General features: G+C 51.7%; 1 protein-coding gene across 4 annotated transcripts in view; it reads right to left on the bottom strand.

Moving 5' to 3' along the window:
* TRAPPC9 (trafficking protein particle complex 9) overlaps positions 1–16,895 on the bottom strand; it is a 575,975-nt gene that overhangs the window by 483,264 nt on the left and 75,816 nt on the right. For all 4 annotated transcript variants that reach the window (XM_032592000.1, XM_032592002.1, XM_032592001.1 and 1 more), the window contains 2 exons: positions 13,249–13,465; positions 9,337–9,480 (listed from right to left, as the gene is read on the bottom strand). In XM_032592000.1, coding sequence (XP_032447891.1) covers positions 9,337–9,480; positions 13,249–13,465 — 361 coding nt within the window. The remainder of the gene's footprint in view (positions 1–9,336; positions 9,481–13,248; positions 13,466–16,895) is intronic.

Here is a 16,895-nt window from a genome sequence, read left to right as displayed (position 1 = left end):
GTCACGGAGAACAGAGACAGCGGAGCTGCTGCGGGGGAGGGCAGGCCAGCAGGTGAAGGTATCAAAGAGTGAGGAGGACGATCGGGCTGTTTGAAGATGACCCCAACTGGGGCGCCCGGGGGGCTCAGTCGGTTGACCCTCCGACTTCCGCTCAGGTCATGATCTCATGGTTCGTGGGTTCGAGCCCCGCGTCGGGCTCTGTGCCGACAGCTCAGAGCCTGGAGCCTGCTTCGGATTCTGTGTCTCCCTCTCTCTCTGCCCCTCCCATGCTCATTCTCTGTCTCTCCCTGCCTCAAGAATAAAAAAAAAAAAAGAAAGAAAAAAAAAAAGAAAACGACCCCAACGAAAGGCAAGGCAGGGGTGATGGGTCCCGACAACGTGCCCATGTGAAGAGTGGGGGTTTCTGAAGGAGGACTCCAGAAGCAGCAACAGGAAAGGCCTGCACCCCAGCTCCAGGCCGCGAGGACTCAAGCTATAGGAGAAGCGGGGCCCTCAGGGGAGAGCAGTTTCCCAGGGTGCTGCTGGCGCCCTGAATGCACGGCTGGCTTCACCCCTGCCCGGGGCTGCTTGTTCCCGGCGACTGAGTGCAGATGACACACGTGACCACAGTCACCTCCAGGACACGCCCACACGTTTCCAAACCCCCACGCTCAAGAGCCACCAGCTTAACAGGAGACGGCTAACGGACCATTCAGGAAGGAAAGAAGGCTGAGCCGAAACAGGGCATCTGCCACAGCAGAGCCTAAGTCCTGGCGGCCCCAGTGGAAGGGGCCAGGAGAGCAAGAAGGGAGGGGAGAGGGGGCCTGCTCAGGGACACAGGTGGCATCTCTGTGTCCAATGTCAAGGTCTGCTGGGGAGACCGCCATAAAAATGTTTAAAACACTTTCCTGACACTTTCAGCTTTAGTCCAGTGAAACGCTTGTGGGAGGAGTCCCAACCCCTTTATGCTGCCGGGCACCATCCAGGTCTATTATGGCACGGGACAGATATTACAGTTAGCTGTGCGTATGTCCTCTGACGAGGGCTGAAAGCCGGCTTCTAGAGTCTGCCTGCCCTGAATAACTGGGAGTCTCTGGGTGAAGTACTCGGCATCTCAAAACGTCAGCAACCTCGACAGGCCGGGGGCTGGGACCCTACCTGCCTCCCAACCCCACCAATGAGACTCGAATGAGGCAAGACACAGGAAGGTGATGAGAACACTGGAAGGATTTCATGTGAAAGCCACGCAATTAGCATACAGACACACAGGAAAAATACTCAGCCTTGCAAGTTACCAAGAAAATACAAATTAAAACACCAAGGCAGCACCCTGTACGTACTGAATCGGCAGCACACTGCCAGCAGTGTAATCAGAACCAAGCTTCCAGAGGCAATTTGGCAACATGCTTCCACAGCAGTAAAAACGTCCAAAATGACTGATCCCGTGAGCCCTCTCCGGATAAAATCTCCCTCCTGCTAAAAGAGCCAAAGACCTGAAGATGTTCACCACGGCATTGCCAGGAACAGCAAGAGCGGGCCAGGAAAAGAAAGCAAGCAAACCAAAGTACTTACGATGAATGCATTCAACACGACGTGAGTGCCAACACGTGCCCCTAGCCGGCTGCAGGGGACAGGGTTCTCTCTGAGGTGATAAAAATGTTTACAAATGACTGTGATGGGGGTGCACATATCTGTGAGCATACGAAAGTGTGAAGTGTACATTTTAAGTGGTGAATTGTATGGTCCGTGATTTCAATCTCAATAAAGTTGTTTTTGAAAAGAGGAAAACGTGTTTTATTCGTGCACTCAAGAACACGTGCACACCAATGCACACCACGAGGTGCCAGGGGCAAGAAACGACCGGTTAGAGACCCTGCAGCCCCAGCGGGCAGTCTGTCCATTAGACAAGCAATAGGCACAGAGCGGGTCCAAAGTGCTCCTGTAGGCAAGTTACATCCGCCAGTGGGGACACCGCAGAGGAACCCAAGATGGCCTTGGGGGCCCAGGAAAGGCTTCATAGGAAAGTATAAACGTAGTGTCTACGCTGAAACGTGAAGGATGAGCACAAGTTAGCCACGAGGAAGGAAGGATGGCAGGGAAAAGGAAAGCAGGAAGGGATGAGGAAGAGAGAGTCATCCAGGTAGGACGCCCCGCGTCTTCTTCATCCATTCATCTGTCCATGGCCACTTGTGCTGGTCCCGTCTCAGGGCCGTTACGCCCAGTGTGGCTGTGACCACCGGTGGCCAAGTGTCTGTGTGCACACGTGCTTTCTCGGGTCTTGAGGGGACACCCAGGACCGCCACGGCTGGGTCGTACGGTACAACCACTGGTCATCCACTCTGCTTCCCCAAATCCCAGACAACAGACTGCCACCAAGCTACCGTGGCCAGCTTGCCCTAAACACAGCAAACACTCTTAATTCCACCAGCATTAGAGAAAGATCTTCTAAGTGACACTATTTCTTCTGCTCAGTCTGTTCTGGCAAACACCAATTGGTTCTTCAAGGTCAAGGTCACCTTGTTCATGGAACATCACCCCTAACACTCTTCCACCTCTGAAAAGAACTGTCAACTGCCCCATGATGCTCCTGTACCCACCTGTTTACACGGACTCCTCTCTCCCCTTAGCCAGCGCTCTTCCTCAAGCCGGTTCTCTAGAGATAATCACCTAAAACGTTCTTACCACTGAACGCACACGACGAGGTCAGGCACCACCCTCGGCACTTCGCCAAACGTGTAAGACTCACAGCCTGTGAGCCACTCTCGTCCCCAGTGTACGGGCAAGGAGACTAGGGCTGAAGGAAGTTAAATTATTTGTCCAAGGTCACGGAAGTCATAAAGACAACGGCATTCAATCCAAGTCTGTGGCAACTCAGAATGCGATACATGGGACTGATGGATGACACAAGGAAATGTGGGGGGACAGGGAGGGAAAAGAGGGGACGAAGAAGGAGCGGTTACCACGGTAATGAGCAGTAGCTCTCGACACCTGCAAAGCCCCCACATCTCCCATCCCACCTGTGCTTCACAATGGCTCTCACAGTTGAGTAGGGCACGGACTTTCATTCCCATAAAATAAAACAGACCAGGAAACCAGGCTTCGGTAACCTCTTCAAAGGTACCCAGCTTGAGGCACCTGGGTGGCTCAGTCAGTTAAGCATCCGACTTTGGCTCAGGTCATGATCTCACAGCTCGTGGGTTTGAGCCCCACTGCTTCGGATTCTGTGTCCCTCTCTCTCTGCCCGTCCCCTGCTTGTGCGCGCGCGCGCTCTCTCTCTCTCTCTCTCTCTCTCTCTCAAAAATAAACATTAAAAAAACTATTTCTGGGGCACCTCGGCATGCCTCCCAAGGGCTCAGGCGGGGGCTGAAAGGGGACAGAGACTGACAGGTGTAAGGCCACCTTCAGGGAGGACGACAGTGTCTGACGGCCAGATGACCCTGGGGATGTACCAGGGCACCTTCAGTGGGTGAACCGTATGGTGGCGAGTGCCTTCTCAACACATTTTCTTTTAAAACATACAGTCTAGTAAGATACTCGAGTTCCCACAGGAAAAGCATGACAACTGTTGTGGGTGGGGACGGGCGACACAGTGGCCACTCAGAGGCCCGCACTGGCCCGCATTACCTCACTCACTCTCACACTACCCTCACAAGATGCACCTTGTAATCCCGTTCTAGGACAGGGAAACTGAGGCTAGCTCTGAGCTCCGGGCCCTGAGGCGCCCCACACACCACCTCAGGGGTAGAGGCCAGCGACCTCGGGTGCTAACAGCCAATCGAGTTCACGTTCTAGACCACAGCGACTGGGATTCTTGCGCTCCTCCAGCGGGACCACGACCTGACTGCCTGATCTCACTCCACACCTTCAGTGGCAGGGCAGCAACGGGCACATTCCCAACAACTTCAGTGTGGGGTGCGGGACGTCGGCCAGGAAGGAGACGGCATGCGCTCGAGTGCCAGACCCACTGACCGCCTTTCCTCGGCGGCCCGGCCCTCCCCTGGCCCTCTCCTGCTTTCCCACCTGCCCCCTACCCCCTCCCCGCTGCCATCAGACAGGAGGATGGTGCTACTGTGCATCACCTATGACACAACTCAGAACATCTGCACGCCGACCAGCCCTCTGCACTCACTCTGCCGTTCTCCTGATGAGAGATTCCATTTCTTTTTTTTTTTAATTTTTTTTTAATGTTTATTTATTTTTGAGACAGAGGGAGACAGAGCGTGAGTGGGGGAGGGGCAGAGAGAGAGGGAGACACAGGATCTGAAACAGGCTCCAGGCTCTGAGCTGTCAGCATGGAGCCCGACATGGGGCTCGAACTCACTAGCCATGAGATCATGACCTGAGCCGAAGTCGGACGCTCAACTCACTGAGCCGCCCAGGCACCTGAGATTCCATTGCTCTCAGGTCCTCTTAAGGCACCTCGGGCAAAAGAACCACTGACCTCTGACCAAGGAGCTGGAGTCCTGGTCCCCTGGGCAGGAAACAACAGAAATGTCCTAGGACACTTTTTAGGCGCTTCTTTGCATCAGACACACTGCACTCAATCCAGGTACCTGTTCTCTAATCTACAGGAATCCTGCCAAGTAGATAAGAAATTGCAGCTTTGACAGGTTTTCGACCCAGTCGCCTCCAGCAAAATACTGAACACAGTAACACCCAAAAACCCATTAGTCCCCAGCAGGGACAAGCCCAAGCAACCATGCGAAGTTTAAATTTCACTAACGAAGCATCTGAACCTACAGCAAGAACATCACCCTGTCTGCCGCCATAACACGCTGCACCAAGTCTGATGGAGGAAGCTCCCTAACACAGGTTCACTCACTGGCTGTCCCACAGTCCCAGCAGCACTGCCACCCCCACCCTCCGTCTGTTCACAAGGCACCAACAGGAATTACTTAAAGCAGGGCATCTCTCTGCACTGCACTCATGGAGCACACGTACTGTGTGGCTAATCTTTATCCTCTCATCTGGGACTTTTCATTTGAATCTGTCAGATTCAACCTCTACCTAATTTTTCCCCTTGCCTTTAAGTAACTTGATGTGAAAGCAGCAAGCCTTTTACTTTCCACGGGAACGGGTGTCAGCAACTACAAAGCCATCCTAGAACCACCAACACAAGAATCAAAATCAGGTGGCGGGCTGGGGCTGGCCCCCCGGGCAGTGGCTTCCCGAACCCTGCTGCAGAAGGTCAAAGGCTAGAGGGATTCTTAAAGTGGCCAGCTAGAAGACACAGGAGCTGGGCAGCACGGCAGGGGCACACCGAATGGGACAGAAGCCCCCACTCGCCCCACAGCATCGCAGGGCCTACCAGGAGCCAGGTTCTGGGCCAGGTATAGGGGACACTCCCTGTCCTTGAGGAGCTCACAGGCTGTGGGGGCGGGGGGGGGGGGGGAGGGGAAAGACCAGCAGCGCTGGGAGCCAGGACCACGTGAGCAGGGTAGGCTCCATGAAGGGGGTGTCACAGTCAGAAGGCGGCAGAAACAGGCGTGACCCAGAACGTAGGCAGAGATGCAGACAGCCAGGGCACAGGCAAGTAAGAGCAGGAAGGGGCGCCCGCCACGCTGAGCCTTCGTGAAGTCAGGGATCCCGCTCCTTTTCAAGGGGCCCCTGGGCAGCACACAGGACCAGGTTTGCACCTACAGCCCACGGGGCTCACCAATGCACTGCCACGATGCCACGGGAGCTGGCACGCCCAGTCAGGAGAAGCAACCCCACATCAGTGATCGTAAAAGGTTAACGCAGTCACGCTTCTCAAGAAATGTCCATACATCCTCAAGTTAGTACTTTCATCTTGCAAAAACTGACAAGAGTGCTGGGAACTGAAGCCGTTTGTGTTAACAACCGTCCTTGTATCTTACGAGTTCACTCAGATCTGCACACAGTTGGGGTACATGTGGGAGAGGGAAGGGCAAGAAAGCCCCAGATCGTGGCGCCTTCACCTTGCAAACGCCCAAGCAGTCTGACGTAGGACAAGAAGACTAGAAAGCACCCCCCTCAAGCCCAGGATCATTTCTTTCTTTCTTGGCTGTTTCCTAGTCCACACTTCATTTCAATGCAGCAATATGTAGAAATGTTAACTATCAACTGTATAAATGATACCATGAGCTCTCCAGAGGAAAGGTCACCCAATAAACTAAAATATTGATCATTAAAATAATAACAAACTATCTCACAACTGTGCCACCCTAGCTGTACAAATGAGAAAATGGAGGCCCAGGGAGAACGTCACTATCGATCCGAGGTTACAGCCATCAGAGGAAAGAACTCTTGAGACCTCCTGACTTTTGTCCTTTTCTCTGAAGACTCCAATTACCCAAATACCATTCATTACACACAGGCCTTTAAGGAGACGACTCTTTGCTCAACAGTCAGACACCCCAAGTTCCTCTGCTTTCAAACTCAAGGTCTTTAGATCACCAACGGACATGACCTCCAATAACCAGCAAGCTCCTCCTCCCCGGAGCTCCAGGAAGGATGACAGACGTTGACCAGCTAGTGATGTGCAGATCTTTCACCACAGCCGTGAGCAGCGCACAGAGGAAGAGAACAGAGTGGGAGGGTCTGGTCGTGCCAGCACCTGCCAAGAGGGAGCTGCCAAGAGGGAGTCCATACCTGGAGGAGTCACTTGGTGACAGGGAACGGAGAGGGGGGCGGGAGCACAAAGGCCCTGCTGCAGGACAGGGGGTGCACATTTAAGAGAAAAAACTGCAAGAAGAAGCAGACGAAGGTGTGAGCAGCTCCGGACAAGGACGTGGGGCCCCGTCCTCGCGACTCACGGTCGTGCCACGTGGCACACAATTAGAGGTGAGGCATGTGGGAAAGCGGTACCGAGAGAGAGCAGGGCCGTGACGAGAGTGGGGAGGGACACGTGCCACGGATCAGAACTCTCAGGCCCAGCGGGCAGGTTCCACTCAGACCGGACACTATGTCGTCACGGTTGCTGGGGCAGGGGGCGGTTCAAGCACCCTTGGGGAGAGGGGGGCGGTGAGGAGAGTCAGTCGCCCATCGCAAAGCAAACGTTCAGTGCAGCAGACAAGGGACAGACCCATGCCCGCGTCACCACTGGACACTAGAGACGGCCCGTTCTGGGAACTCTGCCTTCGTCTGCAACCCTGGCTTCAGAGAAACCGAGGTGCGGACCATTCACAAAGCCAGCTGCCATGCGAGTCCTCAATGGCTGAGTTCTGCAGGCGGCAGGAAGACAAACACAATTCAAATGCCGCACCAAAGGCAGCGGAAACCAAGTGGGCACAGAGGACGAGCTGTCCCGCCGTCCGTGGGGGACTCTGTCTGGGCAGCGAAGCCCAAAGAGATACAAATAACCGCGGGACGTGGCAAGCGCGTCAAGGGCATTAGCAGCGAGATGTCACGGGAGCTCCTCGCTCCGAGACCGCCGTGGAAGTCACCTGAGGAACGTGACAGTCCCAAGTTCCAGCAGGTGCCACCGGGCACAGAAAACGGCACACGATGGGCACATGTGGTAGGTACAACGTGAAGTCCGCGCGGCCAGCCTGAAGTTCAAGGACACACGGGACGTGGAGGAGGAGGTCCCACAAGAGGAATCTCACCCAAGCCTGTGACGCACCCTTGAGCTTCACCTTGAGCCAAGGTCCTCAACTGTTTCTGCCTAAAACGCAGCGCCGCACTTGTGCTGTAACAGCTACGAAAGAACCCCTTTCCTCTCCCGTTTTAGAAAAGCGCGTGAGTCAGACCGACCGTTTTCTTGGTTTTGTAAAGGCAATCGCATGCCAACTTGAGTGCTTGTTCTGAAGCTAACCATTACCAGTTGTAGTATAAGCTCCAGGATAAATGCTTTATTGGAACTAACGCATTTAAGCCTCACACCCCCCTTCCATCCTGTTGCAAAGGAGACTGTTATGACCGCAGGAAAGGAGAGCAGGCGGGGGAAATCAGCAGGCAGAGGGGGAGGAATACCCACTAACGCTAAAGCCGTGAAGACAGAGGATGCGCGGTGAAGGATTGCGGTGGCCGAGCCGTGGCAGATCCCCACAGGGACACCTGGAAAGAGGTCTGTCTGCTCTGCGGCAGACAGCGGCGCACCACCAGGGACGGGAGTGCTGCCCTCTCCGGACTGTTCTCTGCTGGAGAGAGCCGCCCGCCCACGAGCATGCCCCCTCCTGGGGCGAGCATGCCCCCTCCTGGGAGCAGCGTGCATCAAGGGCCCGGCTGTGGGAGCAGTCGGGCCTGGCCCCTCACCACCCAGCAAGCTGTCTCTCTGAAGGGCCATCCTGGCTTCAGAGTCCCACGGGGTCAGCCGAGGCCTTACGCAGCTGTGGGAGTCGTCTCCAGAAACTGCCTCGGCAGGCACGGCAGGACCGGGCACCGGGCCTGGCTTTCGCGACAGTGCAGACCAGCACTGCCGGGCCATCGCAGCACAGAGCCCTCCGTGGGCCGGCGGGGCCTCTGCTGACACCGCACAGAGGCTCAGCTCCCTCTGCCCCACCTCGCCTCCTTCTCCTTCGGTTATCGATCCCAGGAGCACTTCTGAATAAATTCCCCACTCGTTCATCTCCAGGGCAGAGAGGGCACGGGGCCCAACCAGCAACACACACAGGCTGGCTGAGCGGCCCCGGCAGAAGGGGCGGTGGGCCGGGGACACCACAGAGCTCCAGTGCTGGCGTGCTCCCTTCCAAGCGGCTGTGGCCCAGGCAAAGGGCCGTGCCCTGCAAGTGGCCAAGTGTCTGGACCCAGGGTGGAATCTGGGCTGGAAATAAACAGATTATGACCGAAACCCAAAACACAGATGCCACCCAGTAACCATAGGAGCAGACGACCGACGGAAGGGCCCAGAAGAAAGTCGCCTGACACCTGGGCACAGATACCACATGATGCCATGGGTACAAACACAGGCAAACGGCACCCTTGGTTGTAAGAGCAAGACAGAAGCCACCCTTGACGGGCACACAGGGGTCCTTGTGGTTCTGGTCACGTTTCCCCTCCAGCTGCCGGTTACAGAAACGGTAACAGTCACGAGGGCAAATGCACTGAGCTACGTTCTGATGAACCAGGCACTTCTCTATATACACGCTCTACTGGACATTTCTGTCTGATACAATGTAGGCAAAGGGAAGTGGGGCCTGTGCTGGGGGGGGGGGGGGCATCCCGCATCCCGGCACCAGCCAGAGACACAGAAGCAGCAGAGTGGGGTGAGAGAGGGTCCGGGAGGGGAGGGAATGCTGGGCAGCAGCATCAGGCACCCGTGGAGGACAGTGAGGGCAGCACGGGGAGCAGAGGACATGTAGGATGGGGAAGCACCACCCACCTAGACCTAAGCCCAGTGTTTACGGGGGCCAGAGCCAAGAGCGCTGAAAAGGGCGGTAGTCTGAACTCACTCACCCTGATCGGACAAAAAATCCAGCATGGTCTGCAGCAGGAAGGACAAGTGCCTGACGGAAAGAGCAGGATTCCCCATCCTTCGGGAGGCGTAGACCAATTCATGAAGCAAACGCATCTGGACAGCAGCCCAGCCTCGGTGTGTACCTGTGGGATGGAAGTCACAGAAGGTTCTCAAAGGGCTCCAGGAGGGCGCCGGCCACGGAGCCGAAGACGCGAGCCTCCGTGGAAACACGTGCGATGGCATGTGTCAAACCTGGTGATTTAAAGACAAGTGCCTCGACTATCAAACCAAAGGACGACAAGAGAAATGTGCCGTGTTTACGTACCCCAGAAAGACCTCATAAGGGATAGGTGTTTTCATACAGTTAAAAAAGTGGTTTATGGTACACTTTTTCTCTTCTATGAAGACACAATGCAAACATAAGCACTTTGAAGGGCTCCCGGGTGGCTCAGTCGGTTGAATGTCTGACTCTTGATTTCGGCTCAGGTCAGGATCTCACGGTTCGTGGGACCAAGCCTCACATCAGACTGCGCACTGACAGTGCGGATCCTGCTTGAGATTCTCTCTCTCCCTCTCTCTCTCTGCCCCTCCCCTGCATATTCTCTCTCTCTCTCTCTCTCTCTCTCTCTCTCTCTCTCTCTCTCTCTCCCCCCCAAACAAATAAATAAAAATAACCACGTGGAAATCATTACAATAAGGTTATAATAAAAGATTATGTTTCCAATGGCATGTATTTGAGTTAGATACACAACTTTTTTCAAAGAAACACTGGTACTTGATAGGCCTTCGTTAGCAACCACCAAGGCCATTAGAAAATGTGTTTGTTTGTTTTTTACTTTAGCCTATAAGAAAAGCTCAAAAGCTAAAAAAAGGTTACCAACAGACTTCTGCAGCTGTTCCTCCGAAATAAATCAGCATGGGTAAAATTTAAGGTGAGGGAGTCAGTTGCACAGCCATCGAAAATTACCTCTTTACGACCGCAGAATCTTAGAGTTATTTATTCCATCTCCCTCTGGCAACAATTACTACTTCTAAATATTTTCTACCTGGAGATCCCTCATGAAGGAGACCTTGTAATGGGATGCCAACACACATGTCACTGCACAGTGTTGCGTGTCTGGGGCCCTATGGCTTGGGAGAGAAGACTGAGGGCTCCAGTCACAGCCCCCACTGACCTCCTCGCCCACTGCCCTGCCGCACGCGGCTGGCCATCCCTCCCTCTCATGTCCTGCTGCCGTATCGTGCACAGACTCGGCCCCACAGGCGTTATCTGGCAGGTACAGTGAGGCACCTATAACCTCGTGATTTATGCCTTCCACCGACCCTCCATTTCCTTGGGAGCCAGGACTGTGTCCTATTCACCCAAGTATCTTTAACGCCTGGTGGGATGCCTGATACACGGTGGGGTTTCACAGCATGTGGGTCAAGTTGAAAGCCTCATGAAAGGCAATGCCCTCTTTTTCAGGCATGCAACTTAAGCACGTAGGGTAAAATGACATGATTTCTGGGATTTGCCCTAAACACTTCCACCAACGACAAAGTGGCACACTCTTGATAATCACTTGCTCTGGGTGATGGGCTCATTGTACTATTCTCCTTAATTTGTATATATTTAAGTTACTTCATAATAATTTTCTAAGCTGAAAGTCTTGGAGGTGCATGAACACACACAGACACACACACCACAAAATCTACCTCATACCCTAGAGTCTGTCTTACAAAAACACTGGGAATGGAAAACAGCAGCACTTATCATACCACGGGGACGCAGAGAAAGACAAGTCCCTGCAATACTTCCTCACTGTCAAAAGAAGCAAAGATCGAATGCCAAAACGAAATAAGAGATTTTAAAAAGGATTAAGAAGCTGAAATCAATTTCATGACTAACCAAGCCATGAATTCTAAATGACCTAATTTAACGAATCTCAACACTAGGACATCAAGAAGGTTTTTTCGCTTAAACATCGGGCAAATATCCCTATGCTGATTTTTTTTTTTTTAATACATAATGATACAGTTCCTGCCACAGGCAATTATGAGTAAGGCTGAGCACAAATTTTCTTAACACTAAATAGTGTACAAGCCACAATTTCTATGTGATTCAAACTGCTCCCGCAATAAAAGGTGACTCTCTTTATTCTTAAGACAGATTTGCAACATATGACCAAGTGATAACATTTTCAACACTCTTGCATTCAGAAAGTTCTCCCAATTTGAGAGTCTGTTACGTCAACAATTGCCTTTAAGCAAACCCATCTGCCCTGCCAGTCTCTTTTGTAAAAGCTCCTGGGGAAGACTGAATCCCTCACTCAGGAAAAGGCTGATCTTCATACACAGCACATATACACAGCATATTCACAAATCCTCATACACAGTAACACAAGATTAAAATGATAATACGCAGCCCTGTGAGCTGGCCAATACAACACCGTATGCTTCTGTGTGCCTACCCTCACTTTCTGTAACCAGCTAGGGAAAATGCTCATTTCAAGAAATAGAAATACATTTCAGGTCCTGAGAATACAATTTACTTTCATCCGCAGGTTCAGGGTTTGAGAACATTTCCATCTAATTCTCTGAGAAATGTTTGAAGTGGTCCAGAGCAACAGCGGAGATGAAGTTTAAAGTGATTTTTATTTCTTATTAAAAATATAGCCAGCCAACATTTATCAGTTTTAGTTTATTTGATCGCACTTCTTTACCTTCGGTCTCAACCTCTTTCACAAAACGATGGCAAGCATCCCCTCCCAAACAAAAGGCTAAAAAAGTACCGAATCACTTGAAGATGTGCAAGTTTGCTGTACTTTTTAAAAGAAACCTATCTTGTTCATCTCATTCAAAAATTAAGATCAAGAAATTCTATTCGACAACTGGCAACTAACACACCAAGCTGTAGCCGCTCACTAGGCTTTGCGACGCCTGCCGTGTGCCGGCCAGGGGACACAGTGGGAGTCGGGGGCTCTGCTCCCACAGGGCACACAGGCTAGTATGGGAAGCATGTGTGAAACCATCGCCCCAACTGATTTTTAAATGCACGTGCAAATTATGGAAGGTGCCAGAAGGAGGAACAACAGGATTCGATGAAAGAGGAAAGATAAACAGGTTCCACTTAGGCTGAGGGACCCTGGGGGACCTCTCTGCGTAGGTGACATTCAGCTGAGACCCAAGGGCGGCTGGCAGTTAAACAGTGAGGTACAGGGAAGAGCGTCCAGAAGGAAGCCTCCGACCCTGGACTCTCAGATGTTATGTTTCACAGGACACATCAGACAACTCCTGGTGACTCACAGAAGGCCTGGGTAGCCGGCTCTCCCTCTGGAGCCGGCTTGCAGTTACATTCAAAGGGCACCAAAAAAAGGTAACTGGAAAGCAACGGCGACCTTGCCTACTGTCTCTCTGAAACACGGTAAACGGGGATTCTATTCAGTGTGCAAGTGGAAACTTTTAAAATACCCTTTATCCTCTCTGTACAGAACAACTGTGTGATTACTCTAAAAACTCTGCCCTTTTCCCGAGCGCTAACCTCCTCCCACGAAACCTCTCTGGAAGGTGGCTGAACTGAGCCTGTACCCACCTTCACAGCCCTATCTCCTCTTCCACCAACAACACTGAGCTTTTTGAACGTAAATCCCACAGGCGTCCACGACTTACCGGTTATTTCTGCCCTGAACTCCAATCTCTACCACCAGGGCCAGGACAGGGACCAGCCAAAAGAACGCCAGCCCCCAAGCAAAGCACCACTCTTTGTTTATTAGATCATCATAAGTATTCTCGTAAGTACCCAAGGGCAGGCGGGGGCTTGGTCGTTTTGAACCCCATCCATCGCCAACCACAGTGTCTGACCGGGAGGGCAAGTGCTCAAACGATGCATGGGGAACTGGGCCAAACAGTTGCAGCAGTGAGACCTCCAATACCTCTGCTGAAGTCCTTGGGGTCCAGCGACAGGCTGTAGCCGGGAAGCGTCTCCAGGAGCAGCTTGTAGCAGGCCCTCCACCCGGGCTCCGAGATGCTCGGGGCCACGCACTGCATAGCGGCCACACGCTTGAAGAACGCAGACTTCCGATGGAAGCCAATCAGTTCGTAGAGCTCAGAGAGGATGCTGTATCGCTGGATTTTTTCTTCTTCGGAGAGCTGAAGCACAGACAGGAAGAAAAAGCTTTTGAGAAATGAAACACATAAAAAGAGCTTTTTCATAAAACAGAGACACGATGAAACGCTGAGGCAGGGCCAGGCCGAGTTCCCACACCCTGAAGACACCACCCAGAAAAGCACAGAAACGGTGATACACACAAGTCCCAAAGCCTTTAGGAGACCCATCTCTTCAAGTTCCTCCTGTCCTTTTGTGAGTAAGGCCCGTAACTCTGGAACAAAGGCATCTGTTATGTAGCACACGGCATCCACTTTTAGCTCCCTTAGAAAAGAAAAGGAATGACAGTTCACCGAGACACTAGGATTTCGGAAGGGACCTCCATCAAACACGCAACTTTTCAAAGCAGAAAACATATGGAGCCACATAACCAGACAATGAGCGGTTAACAACCACAACACCTGACTTGGGCTTCAGCCTTCACGCTTCCAGAAAGTTTTCTTTCATCCATGACCTGCCTGGACTCTCCCCACACCCCCGTGGTGCAGTAACAACTTCTGTTTCTCAAACGGCAGCAAATCTATTGCACCTCAATCATTACAACAATCCCATCAACTATTTGTACCCCAGCTCACAGATAAGGGATCTGAAGCTCAGAGAGGTATTAGCAGCTATGTAAATCACACAGTCCAGAAGTGTCAGAGACCAGACCAGAATTCGGGTCAGGGCTCTGCTGACCTCACTGTGCCACAGCTACCTGTAAAGAGGGAGGCTGGTCCCCGCCCACCCTGCTGCTCAAGGCTATGCCGGTTAAGGAGGTCCCTCTGCTGGCCCCGCTGATCAGCCTGTTGCCCAGATACCTGTGTGAGCACAGAACCACAGCCTGGTGGCCCCACCAACTTGTGCTCCTCAGTGCCCTCTCCGTGCCCACCTCCATGGTCCTCACCTGGGCCCTCACCTGGAGGACGAATCTAAATGGTCTCCCAACCAGCGTTCGAGACCTTCCTTTATCCACTCACAGACACGCGCCAGACCGGTGTTCCTGGGGCACAGCTCAGAGCCCGTCACCCCTTCTCAGAAACACTGGGAAGCCCCTGGGTACTACAACCACAAACCCAGAGCCCTCTCTGGCACACCAGTGTGCCCTCGTAACCCCAGGCCTGCTGCCTACCTGTGACCCAGCCAAATGGGACAATTCTGATGTGTGTGTTTTCTCATTCTGCCGACACCTGTTCACTGAATGCCTTCTGGAGTCCACTGCCCCTGGGGCTGGGCTCACGACAGGGAACAGAACAGGGAAAGACGCCTGCCCTCAGGGAAGACAACAGTGAAGAAATGTAGGAAGAACTGCTCAGAGTTCGATGAAACACAGATGAGGGCTGACTCTCCAGGAGGTGGGGATGAAGGAGGGGTCAGCCAGACACGGATATTCCAGGCAGAACAAGAAAGTAACAGGCAGGCCCGTGTCCCCCCACGGCAGCAGCCCACCCAGCACCCCTCCCAGACACCGGGCCTCCTGCTCTCCAGTGTGAGCAGCCTCTTCCTTCCCTAAATCCTCACCGCCTTTCTGGATTCCACTGCGTCATCTCCCTCTTCTCCTGCATTAGTCACATTCACACTCAATCTCCGTCCCCCACCACAGCCCCCGTACGACCACTGGACATTTTCTAAAGTGAAAGCATCATTTTTTTTTATATTTCATACAGGATTTATACATAGAATATATAAAGAATTCTTACAATTCAATAATAGGTAGACAAGCAACCCAACTTAAAATGGGCAACGAGCGGGCGCCTGGATGGCTCAGCCGGTTAAGCGTCCGACTTCAGCTCAAGTCATGATTTCTTGGTTCGTGGGTTCGAGCCCTGCGTCGGGCTCTGTGCTGACAGCTCAGAGCCTGGAGCCTGCTTCGGATTCTGTGTCTCCCTCTCTCTCTGCCCCTCACAGTGCTCGTACTCTGTCTCTCTCTCTCAAAAATAAACATCTTTAAAAAAATTTTTTTTTAAAAGGAGACACACAAATGGCCAATAAACACATAAAAAATATTCAACATTAGCCATCAGGGAAATGAAAATCAAAGCCACAAAGATACACCATTCATACCCACCAATAAGGCTAACATAGTAAACACGTAATAATAAGTGTGGAAAAACTGGAGCCCTCATACGCTGCTGGTGGGAATGTAAAATTGTGCAGCAATTTTGGAAAACAGTTTTGGTGGTTCCTCAAAAGATTATACAGAGAGTCATCATATGACTCAGCAATTCCACCCCAGGTATATAGCAAATAGAAATTAAAATATATATATTCATTGGGGCGCCTGGGTGGCGCAGTCGGTTGAGCGTCCGACTTCAGCCAGGTCACGATCTCGCGGTCCGTGAGTTCGAGCCCCGCGTCAGGCTCTGGGCTGATGGCTCGGAGCCTGGAGCCTGTTTCCGATTCTGTGTCTGCCTCTCTCTCTGCCCCTCCCCCGTTCATGCTCTGTCTCTCTCTGTCCCAAAAATAAACAAATGTAAAAAATATATATATATATATACACACAAAAACTTGCGCATGAATGTTCACAGCTGCATTATTCATAATAGCCAAAAAGTAAAACAACATGAATGTCCATCAACTGAAGAATGGACAGACGACACGTGGTATATCCAAATAATCAAAATCATTTGGCACTAAAAAGAAAATGAAATACTGATACACACCCCAACTTTGATAAACCCTGAAAACACTATGCTATGTGAAAGACACAGAATATATCGTATGATTGATTCCTTCTTTGTGAAATGTCCCAAATAGGCAAATACAGAAAATAGAACGGTGATTTCCCAGGTTTGGGGTGAAGCAGGGGAGAAACACAGAAGGACTGCCAATGCGTGCAGGATTTCTTTTCAGAGAGGCATCATTTTCTATATGAAATTTTTTAAAATTTTTAATTGAACTATAGTTGACCGAAAATATTAGTTTCGGTGTACAAATAAAGGCTTGACAATTACAGACCTTATCAAATGCTCATTATAATCAGCGTAGCTACCATCTATCACCACAGAGGCTTTACAGTATCACCTGACCATATTCCCTCCGTGGTACTATTCATCCCTGTGCCTCACTTATTTCACAGCTGGAATTTGGTGCTTCTTCATCCCCTTCACCCATTTCCCCCATCCAGCCACCCCTCTGGCAACTACGAGTATATTCTCTGTATTTATGAGTCTGTCTTTTCACTGTTATCGTCTGTTCATTTTTTTTGGGGGGGGGGGTTTAGATTCCACATGTAAGGGAGGTCATATGTTATTTGTCTTTGTCTGACTTATTTCACTTAGCATCATGTCCTCTAGGTCCATCCACATTATTGTGAATGGCAAGATTTCATTCCTTTTCATGGCTGAGTAACACTGCAGTGTGTGCATGTGGGTCCACAGACAGACACTTGGACTGCATCCACACCTTGGCCACTATAAATAATGCTGCAATAAA

The sequence above is a fragment of the Lynx canadensis genome, chromosome F2 (assembly GCF_007474595.2).
Source record: "Lynx canadensis isolate LIC74 chromosome F2, mLynCan4.pri.v2, whole genome shotgun sequence".
Lineage (NCBI taxonomy): Eukaryota > Metazoa > Chordata > Mammalia > Carnivora > Felidae > Lynx > Lynx canadensis.
The sequence above is the reverse complement of the archived record's forward strand: the minus strand, read 5'-3'. Positions and strand labels throughout refer to the sequence as shown.